At 39.8% G+C, this 19,968-nt stretch overlaps 2 protein-coding genes across 3 annotated transcripts in view; both read right to left on the bottom strand.

The window, feature by feature from the left end:
- Positions 1 to 8,797, bottom strand: part of LOC306771240 (uncharacterized protein) — a 66,855-nt gene extending 58,058 nt beyond the window's left edge. Inside the window, exons 1-7 of one of the 2 annotated variants that reach the window (XM_079260359.1) lie at positions 8,725 to 8,797; positions 4,434 to 5,221; positions 3,155 to 3,347; positions 2,710 to 3,074; positions 2,514 to 2,633; positions 2,232 to 2,429; positions 964 to 1,104 (exon numbers count right to left, since the gene is read on the bottom strand). In XM_079260359.1, coding sequence (XP_079116485.1) covers positions 964 to 1,104; positions 2,232 to 2,429; positions 2,514 to 2,633; positions 2,710 to 3,074; positions 3,155 to 3,347; positions 4,434 to 5,221; positions 8,725 to 8,779 — 1,860 coding nt within the window. In that variant the 5' untranslated portion in view covers positions 8,780 to 8,797. Of the gene's footprint in view, positions 1 to 963; positions 1,105 to 2,231; positions 2,430 to 2,513; positions 2,634 to 2,709; positions 3,075 to 3,154; positions 3,348 to 4,433; positions 5,222 to 6,507; positions 6,565 to 8,724 lie in introns of those variants that run through there. The other variant, XM_079260360.1, reaches the window with a different exon arrangement.
- A 2,874-nt stretch (positions 8,798 to 11,671) lies between these two features.
- On the bottom strand, positions 11,672 to 18,123 carry LOC306772052 (sulfotransferase 2B1-like; the record flags this gene model as incomplete). The annotated part of the gene is made up of 6 exons (XM_079261436.1): positions 11,672 to 11,796; positions 11,954 to 12,134; positions 12,216 to 12,310; positions 12,413 to 12,539; positions 15,617 to 15,828; positions 17,985 to 18,123. The coding sequence occupies 6 exons, from the start codon at positions 18,121 to 18,123 to the stop codon at positions 11,687 to 11,689; spliced, it is 864 nt and encodes a 287-aa protein (XP_079117562.1). The 3' UTR covers positions 11,672 to 11,686.
- Positions 18,124 to 19,968: the final 1,845 nt, after the last annotated feature.

Here is a 19,968-nt window from a genome sequence, read left to right as displayed (position 1 = left end):
GATTCGATACCAGTACTGGATTCTGGGTCGATACTGTGTGCACAAACTCCTGTATTCATAAAGCCTTCCTGAACTATGCAACCCGACACCACTGTGAAAAACCAGGTTGGTCAAAATGAACACTTTAATCCAAAGACACCAGTTTGTTATCTTCAGGTGTTCAGAAACAAACTGGGGCTATTTTAAACATCCAAATGTGCCATTATCTGAGGGGGAGAAGCCAAATCCACCAGGAACCCTTTCTCTCCCTTACTTATGACGTTTGGGACAATTTTCCCACCTTACGGCTGCAACATCACCCATCTGAGTGATCACACAACTAACTACACTGTTGTTGCATCCGACATTTTGCTCCACACTCCTTACCAGTGAACTGTAATGGGATTTATTAGTAGCACTCATACTGGTGCTTGGTATGAGCTCGGTGCTCCAATGCAACTACTGATAAAAAGTACCAGTATCAGTATTGGCTCAATACCAAGCGTGTGTACTCGTACTTGGTATTAATAAAAGTGTACCTGATACCACACTAGTCAAGCCAGTACAGATGTGTTTGATGACATGCTTCGGACGTGTTTTAAAGGAAATAAATGCCTTGAATGTTAAAATGTGACATTTTTTGTGACACTAAAAGACAGAGCTTTGTTTCAGAACCACACATTTATAGTTGTATTTAGGTAAAATGTGTCAAATCAGAATAAAACTTGTTGAAATAGTCAGATCTGTAATGTTATTATATTTGTATTAGTGAGGTAACTTCAGAAAGGATGGGTCATTAATTACAACCTGATGAAATCTTACACAGTTATAACAGCAATAACAACCATAGTCACAATAATGTTCACATAAACAGATTTGGTATCAGCAGATATTCACATTTCAGATATCGGTATCGAATCAGAACTCCTAAAAAGTGGGTCAGTGTATCCCTAGTACTGAGTGTGTTGAAGGTGTATCTCTTACCCCAATGGGCAGGCCAAAGCTGTGTATCCTGATACCCAGCTCATAAGGAGAGTCACAGTTGTAGTGGTCAGCCAGATACTTCAAGAACTCAGCCAGGTCCAGTTTGGGCTTGTTCTGCTGCCTCTTAAATACGCGAATTTGCTAAAAAAAAAAAAAAAAAAGGAACAAATGACAAAGTTAGACTCAGAAATATTTATATATAAATGCACAGCAACTTTTAATTAATTTTGCTTTTAATTATTTTAGGATTTTTATTATGATTTTGTTATTTGTGTTGTCTTTTTTTTTTCTTACACCACCTGTAATGCTTTTATTGTGTCATGTAAAGCCCTTTGAATTGTCCTGTACATGAAAGGTGCAATAGAAATAAACCTGCCTTGCCTATAATCTGTAGTAGATACAGATGTGAATATATCTTAGAGGAAAGGTCATGGAAGGTTAAAGTTTTGATAATTCAAAGACATGATGAATAAATGAGTTTATCACTATTTTATTGTTTCACAGATGAAGGAAAAATAAGAGAGAAAAACTACCTATCTACAGTTGTGCTCATATTTATTCATACCCTTTCACTAAAGAAGGAAAAAAAACAGCTGCCTGTAAAATAAGATGAAATTGACTAAAGTAATAATAAATAAAAAATTTATGAAAATTACTACATTATTTTCTAATTCTGGTTCAATAAAAATATTTTTTTTAAAAAACAAACAAACATATAAGATAATTTATTACATATTACATCACTCATAAAGTAATATTTAGTTGAACAATCCTTTAATGTTTCCGCTCCAGTCAGGTGTTTTCTGTTCCTCTCAGTCAGACTTCTGCACCTGTTGACAGGTATTTTGTCCCACTGTTCAACAGAAAAGTGCTCTAATTTGTCCAGGACCAATTTGTTTGTTTGTTTGTTTTTCTTTCTTCGACTCAATTAAATGAAAAAACAGTCTTATATTACTAAATTATATTCTTGCAAATTTTTAGTTCTTGTTCTTTTTTTAAGTCTCCAGTTATTTGAGTGATTGTTGTAAATTCAGCCTTTTCTTTAATGAAAGGGGATGAACACAACTGTAGTACTACCAAATGACTGTCTTTACTATCAGGATGGCAGCACAAATTTACTCTATATTATAAATCTCTGATGAAAAATAGTATCAAGGTAACATGAAGTCATATTTCCTTTCTGCTTCTGTGGCAGCTTGTAACACAACGACTACATCTTATGAGATTTACAACGACTCGTCAGTGCTGAACGAAGAAATCCTAGGTACCTTTAAGATATCGACGGTCTCAATCTGGTGGATATCATCATCCTTAGTATTACTGTCGATCTTGAACATGCGGTGTATGAGGGGTAGTTTGCAGAGTGGGCCGAGGTTCAGATCCTCGTAGCGCTTCTTGTCCTTCAGGCCTGCCAGCGACTGGCCCAGCTCATACAGGGTGGAGATGGAAGTCACTGCCTCAGTGCACTGACAGCAAGAGGAAAAACTTCTTCACATAACTGCTTAACTCTGAGGTAAGAACAGGTTTAGAGCAAAGAGATGGGCGCCCACCTCTATGAACATGTTGATCTCTCTGGTGATGTACAGGAGGTCTTTCAGAGCTGGGAAAGTCCAGGGTTTGAGCCTGCTTGGGTCCACAGAGGGGACCATCATGCACACTCTGGATACCACCTTTATAGAAATGAGGCGAGAAATAAAAGAAAATAAATAAAGAAGACTGCAAACCTCTTATTTTATTCCTTCTCACCTTCTCTGTAGTGACCAGCTCTCCATCAGCAGCGATTTCACGTATCACACTCTCCATCAGACTATTGATCATGTCCTTATCCATCGCCCTGCTCCTCCTCCTTCCTGTTATTTTCTCATCGTCTTCCTCCATGGCCTCCACGGCCCTCATGTTACCTCCGTGGACCTCCCTCAGCTGGGCGTGATAAGCGTCTGTAAACACTGGGCAACTGGCTTCTCTCTGGTTGGCATCTCTCGCTTTGCTCCTCTGCTCTTTGGTCGAGCTCTTGCCAGTCCCCAGCGCTGGAAAGTCGGATCCAGACAGGAAGCTGAGTCCGACTTCTGCTTGCTGCTCTTTTACAGGCTCTTTTTTAACATTTGGTGTTGCTATAAGAGGACAGAAACACACATTTTTAAAGTATATATTGATGATAATCTTAGTTTTTGGGTATAAGAGTGTTTGCTACCTCCACTGGTTTGCCATGGACTGCTCTTGGCTGCTGCTGCCGCCGGTTCGGGTTGCGGGGGCGGCTTCTGAGCCTCCCAGCGGTCATACAGAGACATGTACTGCGCCAGGGGAAGCTGCTGACCAAACAGTTGGGAATATCCGGTTTGGAGCTCGTCCATTGATGGACAGGTCAGCTGGTATGTCTTCATCACCTGGGAAACACAGTCGGTTGCATATGCAGACACTGTAATCACAAGCTCAACTGCCACAAAATGTCTGACGCTTTGCAAAATCTGAATGAAAGCAAATCGTTAAGAAAACAATAACTTACTCAGACAGACCAGAAAAACTTTTAGCCAAGTTATAAGTATTGATTTTTTTTAGCTTCTACTTTGTTCTCAAGCTGTTTTTCTGTAGTGCCGCTAATTTTCACAGGATCTTTAGCAACCAACAACTTCAGAATGAGATAATGCTTCCATGAAATAGTCAATTACATTACATTACATCATATATTATAGGATTCATTCATTTTCTGAACCCGCTGAATCTGAGTCAGGGTCGCTGGGGAGCTGGAGCCTATCCCAGCAGCCTTGGGGCGAGAGGCGGGGTACACCCTGGACAGCTCGCCAGTCCATCGCAGGGCCAACACAAACAGACGAACAACCATTCACGCTCACACTGACGGGCAATTTACAGTAACTAGTAACCTAACATGCATGTCTTTGGATGGTGGGAGGAAGCTGGAGTACCCGGAGAGAACCCACGCATACACGGGGAGAACATGCAAACTCCACACAGAAAGACCACCATTCAAGCCTCCTCCCAGCCGAGGATTGAACCAGCGACCTTCTTGCTGTGAGGCCAAAGTGCTAAATATATTATGTCATATCATATCATATAATATATTATGTCATGTCATTTCATATGATATATGATATATATATTATGTCATGTGATATTATATTATATTATATTATATTATATTATATTATATTATATTAACACACACACCATTTCCTGAGTTCCAGTCATCTATCTACTGTTATGAAATGAGACATTTAAAGCAGATGTTGCGTCATCATGTTGGACATTAACCCAAGGTTTTTTTTCATCAGAGAGGCAGTGCATCATGGGCTCTCTTCCTCTTTCTGAGAGCCAAAGATGGCTGAACAACAAGCTGTTTTCTTACTGAGAGAAAGGAAACGAAAATCTAATCTAATTTTTAGTCTCCATCATGATAATTGAATTATATCCAAATAAGCAGCATATGTGAAGTGAATATGTGTACACAGTCGTACCTCCAAAATCCTCTGGTACAGCTGGTCTTGGGTCAGCTGCTGAGCTGGTTTGGATGTGTTAACGTGTGGGTTGCTGGGAACACACTGAGCAGAGGATGACGAGCCGAAAGAAACCAAAGCGGAGCCAAGCAGGTTGTTTCTCACCTGAGTGAGCAGGGCATTGTTCGGGCTGGGGGTGTCTCTCCCAGTGGCAGGACTACCATTCCTGACAGGGGAATCTGGCGTCTGTGGCGTTGCAGGCCTGCTATCTTCTTTAGTTTTCATCGACAGTCCAACTGGAGGCTGATTCTGAGGCAGGTTCGTCTTATGAAACACCATCTGCCCCTTCACAACCAGATCTTCTTTCAAAGTCTCCAACAGGCTGGACATGCTTTTGAAGCCCAAAGAGGCTAAGATCAAATTCTGGTGATATTTCTGGCTGTAGACTACGGCTATCTTCTTCAGCGGAATCCCTTCTGGGTGCTCTGCCATCATCGCAACCAGCTTTCTCAGAACCTTCTTGGTTATTGTGTCTTCTCCGGCTTTTCTTTGCACCTCAATTTCAGCCCTGGCGACAGCCTCACTGCCAAGTTGATGGTCCTTGTGAAACACCAGCTCCCCCTGGAGAACCAGGTCTTCTAGGAAAGCCACCAGGCTGGCCATGGAGTCAAAGTTTAAGGCTTGTAAAGACAGGCTACTGTGATACGTCTGGCTGTAGATGGTCGCCAGTTTCTTCAGTGGAATCCCAGCAGGGTGCTGCTTCACCATGGCCACCACATTTTCTAGAGTCTTTTCCATCTTCAGTAAAGCTAATTAGAGAAAAAGGAACACAATTAATGCATAAATACTTTGACTTTATCATTTTCTCTTCCTTTGTTTCCACCTTTCACCCCCTAAAATGCATATGTGCTTCATTATGCAGATGACTGGGCGGTCTTCCTTCTGCCATCCATCTCATAAACTGGCACCATGACACGGAACAAGGAAGACTGCTCCTTCAGCTGCACAGCTACGCCTCCTTTACAACTTGTTTATTTAACACACCGAAAGTTTTCGCTCTCTGCATCACAGACCAATCTGCTCCAAGTAGAATTATATTTATGGAGTCATAACGAACTGAGAGCTTTTGACCCTGACATACTGATCATATTTTGCTCCTTCACAGAGTGATCAGGGTCAAACTACACCACAGATATGTTTACAATGCCTAAATAGCTTTTGTCATGCTAATAAATACAAGATTTGTCCTTAATAAAAGTTTTTTTTAGGTTTCATAACACTTGTTTTTTTAAAAGAAGCATCTACACACAGGTCTATGACCTGTTTTACATAAAACATAAATAACTTTGTTTTACTTCATTGTTAAAAGTGTTAAAATTGACAATACAACCATGTTCAACTATTGCAACCGCTGTGCCAAGAAAATATTTGATAAAAAGATACTTATGACAAATCAACCATGACTCCAAAATGCTACTTCAGCTAGCTGCTAGGGCTGTTAGCCTCCCAAACCAACGTTTACTGTCTACATTAGGCTGACACAATTTATTCTGAACAGAAAGCTAAATTCACTTTAATAGTTTAAAAGTTTTCAGATCGCTGCTGTTTTCAATGTCTATTGTGTGTTTTCCTTTTAATCTGAATATGCAAATTATTTTTGTCCTTTAAGCAGCTAGCGTGCCATTTTAAATGACTTGGTGGGACAAATAAAGTGATTTAAATGAACTAAGTTAAAACAAAATAAATATTTATTTAATATTTTGTACATTAACAATTGAATAAATGCATTTTTGGGTAACATTTATTAATTTGATTAATATGTCTGTTAGCTTGTATATTAATCTATTTACTAAATAATTTCTGCAATATATTTTTTATTTATTTCAATTAGTTTAATTGAACTAATCTGTACCAGATTGAAATGTTAAAAACCAAGCATTAAAAGCGTTTCACACAGCACATTAACCAGTAAGAGCTATTATCTCATTTTCCCAACAGGCACACCCAATAACACCTGATCATATTAATTCATGACGATACACAAAAAGCTGATGGCAAATAACTAAATGATTACGGTTAAAATCAGATTTCTTACCTCTTCTTCTAAAAAAAACACTTGCAATTCATTTTGTCCGACACAACATACTCTCTGTGAGCCAGAAACCTCCCTCTATGAGCTTATATAACCCCCTCCCTCCTTCCCTGCTGTCCTGTTGTGTTTCAGTCTGAGGAAACTGGCCAAGAAATGAAACTGAAAGTAGCTGCTGCGTTCATTAAGCTCTATGTCTCCCAGTCAGCTGCAAATACGGTCTCACTTTCCTAGAAATGGTTCTGCTTGACCAAACAGGTGCAAATAAGTAAAGAAACGAGATCCAAGCAGAAAGCTGAGTGCTGAAGAGCAGTACGGCCCATCCTTCAACAGCACCGCCAGCCTGTTTTGATGGATTTAATTGCCTTTTTTTCTGCTCAACACGTTAATAACAACTCAGTCGTTAAACAAATTATGACAAAGAAGAGAAAACAAAAGCAGAAAGAATAAGGGGAGGCAGGCTGAACATAATGTTGACTTTAAGTTTCATTTCACTGGCCTGGCTCAGCTGATTCACTGTTGCTTCGTCATAAATCATGTGACCTGGTTTTAACTCTCAGCAGCTGATAAAAACAAACCGGTACCTAAGGAAACAAAACCACTGTCTATGACGTAACAACAAGGTATTACAGCTGGAGCTACAGGTACAGCTTGTTTAAAATGTCTACACACCCACGTTAAAATGACAGATTTTTTATGATGTTAAAAAAAAGTTACATTATAATAAATCATTTGTATAATTCTACTGAAAAACAAACTCCTGTTAGGAGAAAAACAGAAAAATAAAAAGTACCACCAGATTTCTACTTTTAACCTAAAACTTCATTGAAGTACGTTCTGATTTAATGTTTACATGACAACCTTCAGTTAAAGAGAATTAGTTCAGCTGTCCTCGCAGGATTTACCTGAAATAAATCTGTTTCCTGCTACAATGTTTTGCCATTTGGTCCCACAAAAGCTGTAATCCTGCCTAATTTATTTATGTTTCCCTGCTCCAACACACCTGAAACTGAGTCATTGTGCAGAACTTTACAGGCTGTTAGATCTATTTTATTGGATTCAGGTTTGTTGGCACATGGGTATATGGAAAACCTTGAAAGCTGAAGTCCTCATGAAACTGAAGCAAACGATGAAAGACACTCAGCAAAATGGAGAAAAAATGGGACCACAGTGACAATACGATGAAGTGGATATCCTCTCAAAATGAATGAAATAATTAGATGGAAGCTGGTCAGGGAGGCTGCCAAGAGACACGCATCAACACTGGAGGAGTTGCAGGAATTTCTGGCATGTACTGGTTGTGTTCTACATGTAACGACAAGTCACTTACATATTCTTCATATGTATGGACTGTGGGGTTTAGCTGTACTTGGAAGCTTTTTCTGACAAAGAAAAACATCCAAACACATCCAAAACTTGTAAAAAAGTAATACTAGAGGTTTACCAAAAGCAAGTTTTAAAACCTTTACTGGTCTGATTCCAACACATTACCACCAGCACTGCATGGTGAAGCATAGTGGTGGTAGTATCATGCTTTTGTTCATCTGGAACTGGAGCACTAGTTAAGGTGGAGGGAATCACAAACCACTTCAAATACCTTGTGTGAGCCAGAAAGCTGAAGAGAAATGTCACCTTTCAACACAACTGTGACGCCAAACATAAGTTCAGATCCACAAAAGAATGGCTTGGAACGGCCCAGCTCCAGTCGAGTGACCCAAAGAGCGCTAAGAACAGGAGATGTACGCACAAAATGACACGTTTGGAGTTAGACTGCAAGGAAGAATGAGTAAAAAATGTGCCAAGCTGATTCCTCGCCAGAGTCCAATCCATGTAAACTCAACGGCTGGGATTAAATTAAGTGGTGCTTCAAAAAACGTATTAGTTTTAAAGATTTGATTGTTTATAATTGAATTGTACAGGGTGTTGATTGCATTATAGGAGAGAAAAGTAAAGAAATGATTAATTGTGGTTTTATTTATTCTTTTTAAACGAAAACCTGTTAATGTGTCAGAGGTTTGTACACCTTTAACATCCACCGTGATTGTTAAACCTCTTCTGGTAATTAAACCTGAATAACAGGCTGACATTCTGTACATTCAACTCTGCAGCATTTCCTCATGTCTTTGCTCTTCATTGGTCTCAGACAAGTGCAGTAATTCATCACAAATGGATCATCTGCCATATTATTCTGCCACAGAAAAGAAGACAAAACAGGGAACTTACCTTTCATTTTTCTGTTTTTTCCTGAACCATCAGTGTATTGTGTCTTCACCTTCATGGCTGTTGAGTTGGAGCTTAAAGCATGGCATGGCAGCATAATTTAGATTCTGATCTATAATTTTCATGTCAAACTTGTAAAAGAAAGAAAAAAAAGCAAGAAAGAAATGGTATACAGTATAATGGCGACAGACTTCATAGTAATTGTAAACACGTGTTCTGACGGAGTGGTTATTGTAATGCTCCATTTATAAACATGACTGTTCCGAAGCAAAGTGATGATTTAAGTGTGTGTAATCTATCTTTAGGGGTTAAAGTAAACCTCTTAAAGTTGGGACAACATTGGGAGAACATCCACGTGCGCCAGACTGTCGTAAGACAACAACATACCCGGGAAAAGAAGTCATTTTCATTATTTCAGAAGCACAAGGCAGTCAGTCAGTTTGGGCAAGGACCCATTATAGGCTAGCAACACTTGGAAATACGATGTAACTACACAAGCTACCGCACTTTCTATCTGCCTGTTAGTGTTGCAGCAACACTGTTTTACATCTACCGAGTCTTTGTCCTTCATTAAATATCTGCATAGCACGGAAGTAGATAACCATGGTAACGGCAGCTTTCTGTATTGGCTAACATTAGCATTAGCATATAATATACGTTGAAGTATAAAATAACATCAGAATAACATCATAATTCGTTCGTTCATGAGCATCTAGAGGGACAGTGCTGCAGAGGAACTTTGTAATCTTCACAATTTTGCAATAAAGCTCCATTAAAGCTGCTAAATTCAATTAAGACCACGCTTTCAGGAAGCTACGGTGCTAGCATCATGCTGCATTCAGGTTACAAACCAGAGGGTAGTAAATTCAGACACTGCTAATAAAAAATTAAAGTAAAAATATATTTTGCACTTAGTTTAAATTTATGTTGAGCTGTCGCTGGTAAAGTGACTGGGATACTTTCATAGGCAAATTTATAGTTAAAATTAAATTAAAATTTGTCATAGGAACAAAAAGAAAGTAGTCATACGGATTTTATTGAACGTACCTTTGAAGAAACGCAACTCAGTTTCCAAGTTAATGTACTTTAGTGTATATGATGAATGATAGTAAATGTAAAGTAAAATACATGACTTCATGTCCTCTCCCCCTCTCTTTTTCTTTTATCTTGATACATTATCCTAATAATGATTTCTAAATATTTTATTTCAAATCCCTGAGTATTCTTTGACCACATACTCTTTGCATCATGATATTCCTCTGTAGTTTTTCTGAGGTTGTCTCAGATATAAATGACATGTGACCTTTACTTTGCTCTCAACCAGGGGCGCCGTCAGGAATTTTGGGCCCTATGAAAGACAATAGCACAGACCCCACCACTTGATCGCAAATTTTATATTTATATATATATATATATATATATATATATATATATATATTCATTCATTTTCTGAACCGCTTAATCCAATTCAGGGTCGCGGGGAAGCTGGAGCCTATCCCAGCTGACTTTGGTCGACAGGCAGGGTACACCCTGGACAGCTCGCCAGTCCATCACAGGGCCACACAGAGACGAACAACCACATATGCTCACACTAACTCCTATGGGCAATTTAGAGTAACCAATTATTCCAACGTGCATGTTTTTGGACGGTGGGAGGAAGCCGGAGTACCCGGAGAGAACCCACGCATACACGGGGAAAACATGCTCCTGTGTTTAAGCTTTGAGCAAACGTGAAAAACACAACGGAAATGTTTGAAGACAACCACTGGAGTTATTTTCTTTTATTTTCTGACACAATTTATGCCTCAAAAATATGAAATGACACGGAGTTATGTGATCATTTTAACCTTGTTTAGTATCTCAGCCAGTCCGACTATGTTTATGTTACTAATAATAAAGCAAATACAGTGAAACAGAAACCTATTTATGTACATAAAGTCATGAGAAATTGTTCTGAAAACAACTGGGAATCCATTTTAAGCCACATCCAGTCAGAGCGGTATATGGAAATGTCAACTTAACCTAAATTCTGGGAAGACAATAAGAGCATCATGGTGAAGTGGTAGTTAGCATTGTAGCCTCACAAGTCCATACTGTCTAAAGACATGCATGCTAGGTTAATTCAATTCAATTCAACTTTATTTGTATAGCGCCACTTCACAACAATGTTGTCACAGGGCACTTTACACACACAAATCAACATACACATCATTTCAAGCCAATTCATACATAGCCTATAATAGAAACCAACTGATTGCATCGAGTCATGACTTCGATCCAATCCCCCACCCTGAGCTGCACGAGGCGACAGTGGGAAGGAAAAAACTCTCCTTTAACAGGAAGAAAACCTCTGGCAGAACCCGGCTCAGGGAGGGCATCCATCTGCCTCGACTGGATGGGGTGGAAAAACCCCAAGTTCAGTGGTTCCTAAACTTTCTCTGCAGAGCCCCCTTTCCATCATGGACAATAACGTCCAACTGTTGTTTCTTCATTACCCATTATTACTACTATATTACTTGACTGTTACCTAGTCAAGCAGGGACAGATATGCTCCATCATGTTTTCTGTTTTTTTTAGTCCTTGAAGTCTCTCTTCTTGATTCATCATCGTTTCCCGTTGGTACTTTTACAAATTTGTCCAGTGCCAAAACTCCAAGTTTTATTTAGCTTTCCTGCGCCCCCACCCCCCCTTTGCGCCACTTAGCCCCCAAGCTTTGATGTGTGTTGTTGTTTGTCTCTCTGTGATGGTCCTGCGATGGACTGGTGACCTGTCCAGGGTGTACCTGCCTCCTGGTAGACTCCAGCTTTACTGAACTGGACCCTGAAGTGGATGTAGCCATACTGGAAATGAATATATTGGCAAAGCTGTCTGTAAAATCAGCTTTCCCTGCCTGAGTTGTTATCTCATGTTTTGTTTACGGTTTACAGTTATGTGGTCTGGTGGGTTCCCCTTCCTCCAGCTGCTTTTAATCCCAGACAAATTTATATTTCACATCTTTCATTTTTTCTTTGTAAACAGCATCAAAGTAGTCCACTTCTTCTGGCGTGAGCTGGTTCTTCCAGTCTCCGGCTATCCCTGGAACGACACACGGGAGGAATCACGGTTGTTGGACAAGCTGTACAGGTGTCTCCTTTTGGATTAACCGTTGCTAGTTAATCTTTATTAATGCAATTTAATCTGCTGTTAGCTTTTATATGATGAAGACTGCACTGTATGCATGTATTTTACTTACCTTTTCTGAGGAACTGGGACTTTTTCTGGTCCATGAACTCACGAGGAACAACTGAGTAGTTGGACTTGTCGTTCTGCTTCATGTTCTTGAACAAACATCGGTCTGCTATCTTCTCGACCACCTCAGCCTCCAAAGATTTCTCCAGGAAATGAGCGATTCTGGTCACAGCGTCCTTCAGGTCCTGCATCATAGGTCACATGTTCACACAGAGTCTCACTGACCAACCGTCATCTCTTCTGGTTTGTATTAAAAGGGGTCTCACCGTCGTCATCTCCTCGTAGGAGATGTAGAAGATGGGCTGTTTCTCATCCACATTCAGCCAGCCCTTCACATGATCAAACCACGAGCCAAAGATCACTGACGGGAAAATAACATGGTGAAACTGGTCATGTTTGTGAAATACAGCAGAGATGAAAGCCATGGTTTCATAAACAGTATAAACGACGACGTAAATAGAACCTTTTCCATCGAGGAACTTGCGGAGGAACTCGATCTGAGGGCCTGGGTTCACCAGGAAAGACGCCATCCCATAATAGTGGAAGGAAGACGTGAACACATCTTTAGGGTTCCTCATGACGTAAATCACCTGGAGAGATTCAACACGTCTGCTTTAAAAACCCAGTTTCATTCTCAAAAACAAATTTAAACCTTTAACACCTCTATTTATTTACAATTACATATATAAAAAAACTAAATAAAAACAGTGAAAAAATGTATTGAAATCAAGTTTGATTAAATATGAAACAAGTTAATAACAAAAACATGGAATAAGTTTATTAAAGGCAAGACGTTGTTCTGCACCTTCTGTTGCCGTGTGTTTTGTTGCATCATCAGCTTTACCTGATCAGTTCTTTACCTTTTCCTTACTAATAAAACCGCTCAATAAATGTACTAAAGATAAGTGTCGGTTGGTACTTCTTATTTCCCCTGCAAAAAACACTCTTCACACCTCTCATATCTGGTCTAACTATCATCCAAACTTGCCAGGAAATCCTGTTAAACTGTGAAATTGTTGTAGGTGAAGGGTTGTTGTTTCCTCGCAGAGTGGATATGTCAAAGACAAAGTACGCCCTCATTCAATTGTAAAGCTTAAATGATCAGAACAAATGAAAGCTGCTTCACAGTCTAAAGATGAGAAAAATACAACCTCAGGTGAAAAACACACAACATATTGTCCTATCGTCTATTTAACAAAAACAAGGGAAAAATTCAGAAAAAAACTAACAAAGCCCACAGTTACTGCTTCTGGAGGACTTAAGTGGGCACATATGAGCCCCTTACTTCATCTGCAGCATTGAAAAGCACAAGTTTTTATATTTTCTTCAACCAGGTCTGACATGATGATGATGCTGCCATCACCATGCTTCACAGTAGGGATGGTGTGTTTGGTGTCTGCCTCACACAGCGCCTTGTCTGACGGCCAAAAAGCTCCATTTTGGTCTCATCAGACCAAAGGACCTTCTTCCACTTGACTGTTGAATCTCCAACAAGCCTTCTGGGAAACTCTAGTGGTGATTTCACTTGAGTTTTCTTCAACAGTGGTTTTCTTGTTGCACCCCTCCCATAAAGCTTTGACTGGCGAAGAACCAGGGCAGATGTTGCTCTATGCAGACTCTCTTCCATCTGCTGAAGCTTGTAACTCCTACAGAGTGGTCACTGGTGTCCGGGTGCCGTCTATGACTAGTCTTCTTGCACAGTTGCTCAGTTTGTAGGGAAGACCTGGTTTTGGCAGATGTACACATTTGCCATATTCCTTCCTCCTTAATGATGGATTAAACTCATTAAAGAGTTTTTTTTTTTTTTTTTTTTTGTCACAAAAACCAAATATATGTTGCACACGACTGATGTAAAAAAGCAATGAAAGAGTAAAACATTGCAGTGGGTGAAAACCTTATATAGACACTGTATGGTAAATCCACAGTAAGTGATTCATGATAATGCCAATATTTATCACAAGTTAATAATAAAAAAGAGAACCACTAAAGACCTCTATTTTGATTGTAAAATAAGGATGAAACCACTTCCGGTCAAACTTTTCACCAATCAGAGACTATAAATAGATGGTAATGTTCAACTAGGGGCAGCCAAAGACCAACGAGTGAGCAGAAAAGAAGAAAGATGATGGTTTTCTGCATGGTTTTGATGCAAAATGGTGTCAAAAAGCAGCTGAGTTGCAGTTGGTTTGGTGTGGCTTGAAGATGTTTGGTTTAAAGGAGTTAAACGGCTGGAATATGGCTGTAAAAACGGCAAGACTTGTGGAACAAGGTCCTTAGGCCATACTAGACCAATGTGGAGATGCTTGGTCAGAATGAACAGCATCATGCTAAAAACCAAACACCTCATACCAATTACCAAGCACGGTGGTGGAGGCATGATGATCTGGGCTTGTTTAGCAGGTACTGTGTGCAGACACCTTGCAGTCCGTGAGTGGAGCATGAACTCCTCTGAATATCAAATTATTTTAGAGTTAAATATGAAACCGTCTGTCTGACACATAGACCGTATATAAAGAGATGGACGGAGCCTCCGTGACGTCACCCGTAGATTTCTGAAGAGCTGAATTGAAGCTCGGTGGGCGGTTCCTACCATTGCCATCTTGGCAGGGGCATGTGTGTCGTCTAGCCCAGAAAATACAAATATGGGCAAAGAGGTGGAGCTGAGAGGGGAGCCGTGGGCGTCATGGCGGATGATTGACATCGAGCGAACTCTGAGCTTTCTGTAGCTAAAAGCTAACCGAGCTAACCCGGAGATAACAGTAGCTAACCAGCTAATGGAAGTAAGCGGGCTAAAACTGCAGTTGTTCTACGTTCTTCTTACTTGAAGACGGAGATTGGTACCTATCAATCAAAAGGACACGCCCCTAAATATGCCAAATTTCAAGATTAAATTACTATTATAATTATTATTAAAAAAATTCACTCCCCCCACAGTTGTCATGAAGGTAAACCTGACCTATAAACCAAAAATTGATTTTTGAACCAGGCTGTAAACATGTTTATTTCTGCCGTGAAGTTGGCCTTTTTAACATGGGAGTCTATGGGGATTTGCTCTCTTTTGCAGCCCCTAGTGGATGAAGGGGGGACTGCAGCTTCACGCACTTTTGCATAGGCTTCACTTTTTACCGCGGGAGGTTGCTGCTTGGTCTGAAACTAAAACTAAATCCAAACTGGGTCTTGCAACATTCGGACTTTGCAGCAGATTCTACAGAAAATGACTCAACATGAAAAGATCCAACATTTTATCATGCATGTATCATATGATGCAAAAAAAAAAAACCTAATATGAGTGCATGTTTGCACAATACTGACATCAAGAAACCGGTTATCACCAAATATCACACCAATTACACAAACTCTGTGTGGCTACAATAATTCCTGCAGCCATCGCTGTGTGCAGACGGTAGCTGCGACACCCCAAGGAAGCAATAGAAAAGTTGGCGGGGGCTTAAAGCATCAACATGATGTGCAGTAACCCAGCTACTTTCCAAAATATGATGCATGAGGTTTGTCTGTTAAAGGTTACATTTTACACCGAGTTGAAATGCATGATTTGGGTGCTGATTTGTAACAGAGTGGCCCATAAAACCCAAACTCCACAGTGTTATTAGTATTCAGCCACATCACTGGACTAAAGGCACATTAACTCCTTGTCGACCTGCTTTACCTTAGGCTTTACTTCAGAGAAAGAACGCGGCATCATGTTATAGTGGAAGTGTGTTGTAAACATGCGGGGTGATGGCCTCTGCTCCAGGTTTAGGATAGACGCCCGAGTCTCCTCCAGGAAGGGAACGCGGTCCCAGTTATGAAGGGTCTCCACAGAAGCCGGGTCTCCTCCGCTCATGATCAGAGGGATGATCTCCTGCATCCAGGTCGTCCCTGCACAGAGAACAGAAACGTCTCTGAAAAGTCCTGCTAATAACTTACAGCATGCACATTGTTCCATCTGTCCTCTGGTCCATCTCGGATTTCACCAATACTAAAAAATTACTTAATGCGTGTGTGTAACGTGTAATGAACAGGAGGGACATCAGTATCCGGCGGACTATTTCTGTACTTTATTACCTGATAATGGATGATATATTGGAAAGCATGATTAGTCAACCTTACCAGCACATATAACTTCCAACACCAGGGCTGTGTCCAAAGTTGGTCCTTGAGGACCGCTGTCCTAAAGCTCTGCTTGGTGGCACATTAATTTGAGTCAGGTATGTTGGAGCAGGGACACATGGAAAACCTGGAGGACTGTGGACTTTCATGGACACCCTGTCCTACACGTTTAGCTGTGTTGCTCGTTCAACAGAAGCATGACTCTTACAAGTTATACCTCGTTGGAAAGGGGGCTAATGAGGGTTTCCAAGTGTGTGTAATGCAAGAAAATAGCCATGTATGACAACACCAGTTATAAAAGTGGAGAAATAATCAACCGGTTTAGCTGCTGGGTTAAAATAATGAACTTACATTTTAATTTATATTTAAACAATGAGAAAAAGAAGATTATAAAATGGAATTTTTCATTTATTGATGAACATATTTCAGGACTCATTCCAGTTTTTTCTTCCATAATGTTCTTGGGGCTGCAGACGCCATCATCTACCTCCTTCAGAGCCCACTTTAATCTGGGCCAATCAGCAAGCACTTTGAGGATCATGTCCTCTGATTTCTAAAAAGCTTTTTATACAATTCAGCTTGTCTGTTATGCGAGAAACTCCATAAATTCCAGGTGAAACCTCCACAACCACCTGGATTTTCCTCACATACTACCTCACATACAGCGCTGGGAGACTGAGAGGGTGGTGAGCAGCATCAAGCCAAAGTCAAATGAACTATTGGAGGGTCCTGTTATGGACTGGTGACCTGTCCAGGGTGTGGCCTGCCTCTTCCCCAATGATTGCTGGGACAGACTCCAGCTTCCTCACTTTAATTATTGCAACAGGCCATTAAGAAAATGGACGGATGCAACAACAAAAAGCAGACTTACAACCAGAGCTCACATACAAAATGAAGAATGCAGACGATTTTAACACTTCAAAACTCAAGTTTTAAGGTTTCAAACACGCAGGCAGCAGTTTTTAGATCTCATTTCAGAAGGTGTCAAAGTTTTTTTGCAAACTAAAGTGGGACAACAACGCCATGTTTAAAACTGTCGACTTGAAAACAGCAAAGCTGCAAAAAGAAGTTGGAAACAGTGAAAATATATGAGGCTGAAACTATAATACGCATGTTGCACTTATGAAAAATTAAATTATAAAACAAAATCATGTTTACAGAGATCCAAACTTTTTTTTCCAGACTTTCAAAATAGTTTTCATGGTTTCGAAACACATTTTCAACCTTGCAAAACTATTTCAGTTTTTTAATTATCAAACACCGAGTTTCAGCCTTCAAAACGTTTTTCATTTAGACTGTTGCAGGATTGTAATCCCATATTTCCAGAACTCATGTGTGTGCTTGTATTTGAGGTTGGGCTGCAGGTTTCACAATGTTACCATCACAAGATGATTCAGAATAAAACGATCCAGATGAGTCGCGTTTTTTCCACAGAACATTTTACATCTTGTAGCTGCAACAGCCTTTGTTTTCATAGCTGCAGGGTCAGTGGTACAACCCCTCCGAGATAAGTCCTCTTAACCCTTTATCAGTCAAGTAACTGTTTTTGTTCACTTTGTTTTCGTTCATTTTCAGCATAAAACATTATTTTAATGTAACAACAGAATTATTAAATACCAGAAGGACAATTTTAGGTTAACATTTCTAATTTCTAATAGGTATTTCATTGAGTGCGTGATAAAGGGTGAAATAAACCCGACCTGGTCCAGTTTCAGCCTTTAAACCAGCGTTTACCGGTCTTTCTGCACCACATTCGTCCTGTTCCTACTCCAACGCACCTGAGTCGGGTTACTGAACTTTCTAATCAAGTTCTTTGCAGCCTGAAAACAAGTCCTTTGTTTCATTCGGGTGCTTTATAAAGAACCATCATGGCAGGGGGTCCTGCTTGAAACGAAGCGCGCGACACGTAAAAATCTACAACTTACCTGACTTGGGATACGTTACAATGAGAATATCATCTGGACGGAAAGTAAACTCCTCGTAGTACTTCAGGCTCTCTGCAGTGTGTACTACAGAAGGGACGTAAACCTCCTTGTATATGGTGTATAAATCCGCTTCAGTCATGTTTCAGAGCAGACTTTGTCTGCTGGAGGACTCTGGACCTTCCTGATAGCGGCTGCATCTGTTCTCTTCCGGTCTAACTCTTCCTGCAGCATCAGAGGAGGGAAAAGCTGCGAGTTTTTCTGTGATGAGGTGGGTAAAATAGGTATGAATGACCTCATATCTAACATGTTAGGTTCCCTAACGTGTTGGCTCATGTAAATTGTTCCCTTTCCAGGAAGGAGTTGATTTTGTGTGGAAAATATCCATGTAAAGTTAATGCAAAAATACATAAATTACTTGGTAAACTACAATAAATAAATAAGTGTTTTCTTAATCGTACACAACTAAGATCATTTAAAAACTTGTGAAAATGATTTAATAGCAGTCCCCAGACTATTTTACTTTGTATGGCATCACAACGAGAAGAGAAAAATGACGTTGTTCCCTTAAAAGACAGACGTCACATTCAGGGCCGGATTAAAAGTGCACAGGTCCCTGGGCCCAGAGTGTTCCAGGGGCCCCGATCCACACCCCAGACATTGTGGAAATTCTGAATTGTGAAAGGACATTTCTAACATCTCTCAGCCAGTGGTACCAATAGTATTACACTAGACACTGTGGTGTAACTATCTGGCTTTTATGTGCGTTTTGTTTCATGTACAAACTGCTGTTGTATGCCCTACGTGGGCCCCACATTGGCCCTGAGAAGGTGTGAGCCCCTGGGCCTGTGCCCATAATGCCCACTGGATAATCCGGCCGTGGTCACATTTGTTTAAGTCTCTATTGTAGGGTCGTTCCTCCTGTGAGCACGTCAACTAAGTTTAAGAGTGAAGCATCAATTCATTTATTTTCTGTGAACGTAGTAAAGTAACGTAAAAACTCAGCGTAAGCTATATATTTTATACGTCTACAGTTTTTAGAAAGTGAAATTCAACATGCATGCACAAACACACATCGTTGCTATCTATGGTTGCTATGATACGAGATGAAAGCAGCGCTGTGCCTCGCTGAGGGAGTTGTGCTGCTTCTCTGTTTGGCCAGGAGGAGGCGCTGTGTTTTATTGAGCGATGAAAAGCACTCAATGCATCACTTTCTACAGGTACTACAGGCTATTGGAAATTATAATTTACAAGATTATGTTAAAAATATAATAATTATATATAAGTACTGCCTATCCTGCCTGCATGCTACTGTATATAAATATCTATATGACATGGCAAGATAGTGTGATTTGTGTTTGTTTAACGAAAGATTGACAAACCAGAGTTGACCTATGTTATCTAGAATGTTCTCAATTATATTTGCACTTAATGCAACTTGTAAACTCAAGATACCTTGAACACACACAATAACTTGTGCACTCTAGATTATCATTTTTTCTGTTCAAGATTATAACTAGTGCATATAAAACAACTTATATGCCTTTAGTCATAAGTTTTGGGACACTTCACCATTAAATACATTTGGAAAGCCTTCCCACACTTATAAATAATAGTGTACATACATAATAAACTGTGTACTCTAGTAATCTATAAACTCAAGAGTAGAATTTGCACGCTAGAAACTTTGAAGATCAATTTTGCAATCATGATAATTATTTGTGCCCATTTGTTTCTTGGTAACTTTGATTATTTTATGGGTAAAAACAGAAAACATCCACATGAAGTGTGTTTATCTCATATTTACTGATATTTTCTCCTATTATGTCTAATAAATTATTTTATTTTTCCATCACACCATAAGAAACGCTGAGCTATACTTTACTTTAAAGTAAAGTGCATAAAATAACTCAGTAACAGGCATCTGAATCATTGCCAACAGCTTAGATAAATGTTTTTAAATAGCAGCATCCAGACACAACAGAGG

This window comes from Telmatherina bonti (genome assembly GCF_933228915.1).
Source record: "Telmatherina bonti genome assembly, chromosome: 21".
Taxonomy (NCBI): Eukaryota; Metazoa; Chordata; class Actinopteri; order Atheriniformes; family Telmatherinidae; genus Telmatherina; species Telmatherina bonti.
This window is presented reverse-complemented; position numbering and strand designations above follow the sequence as displayed.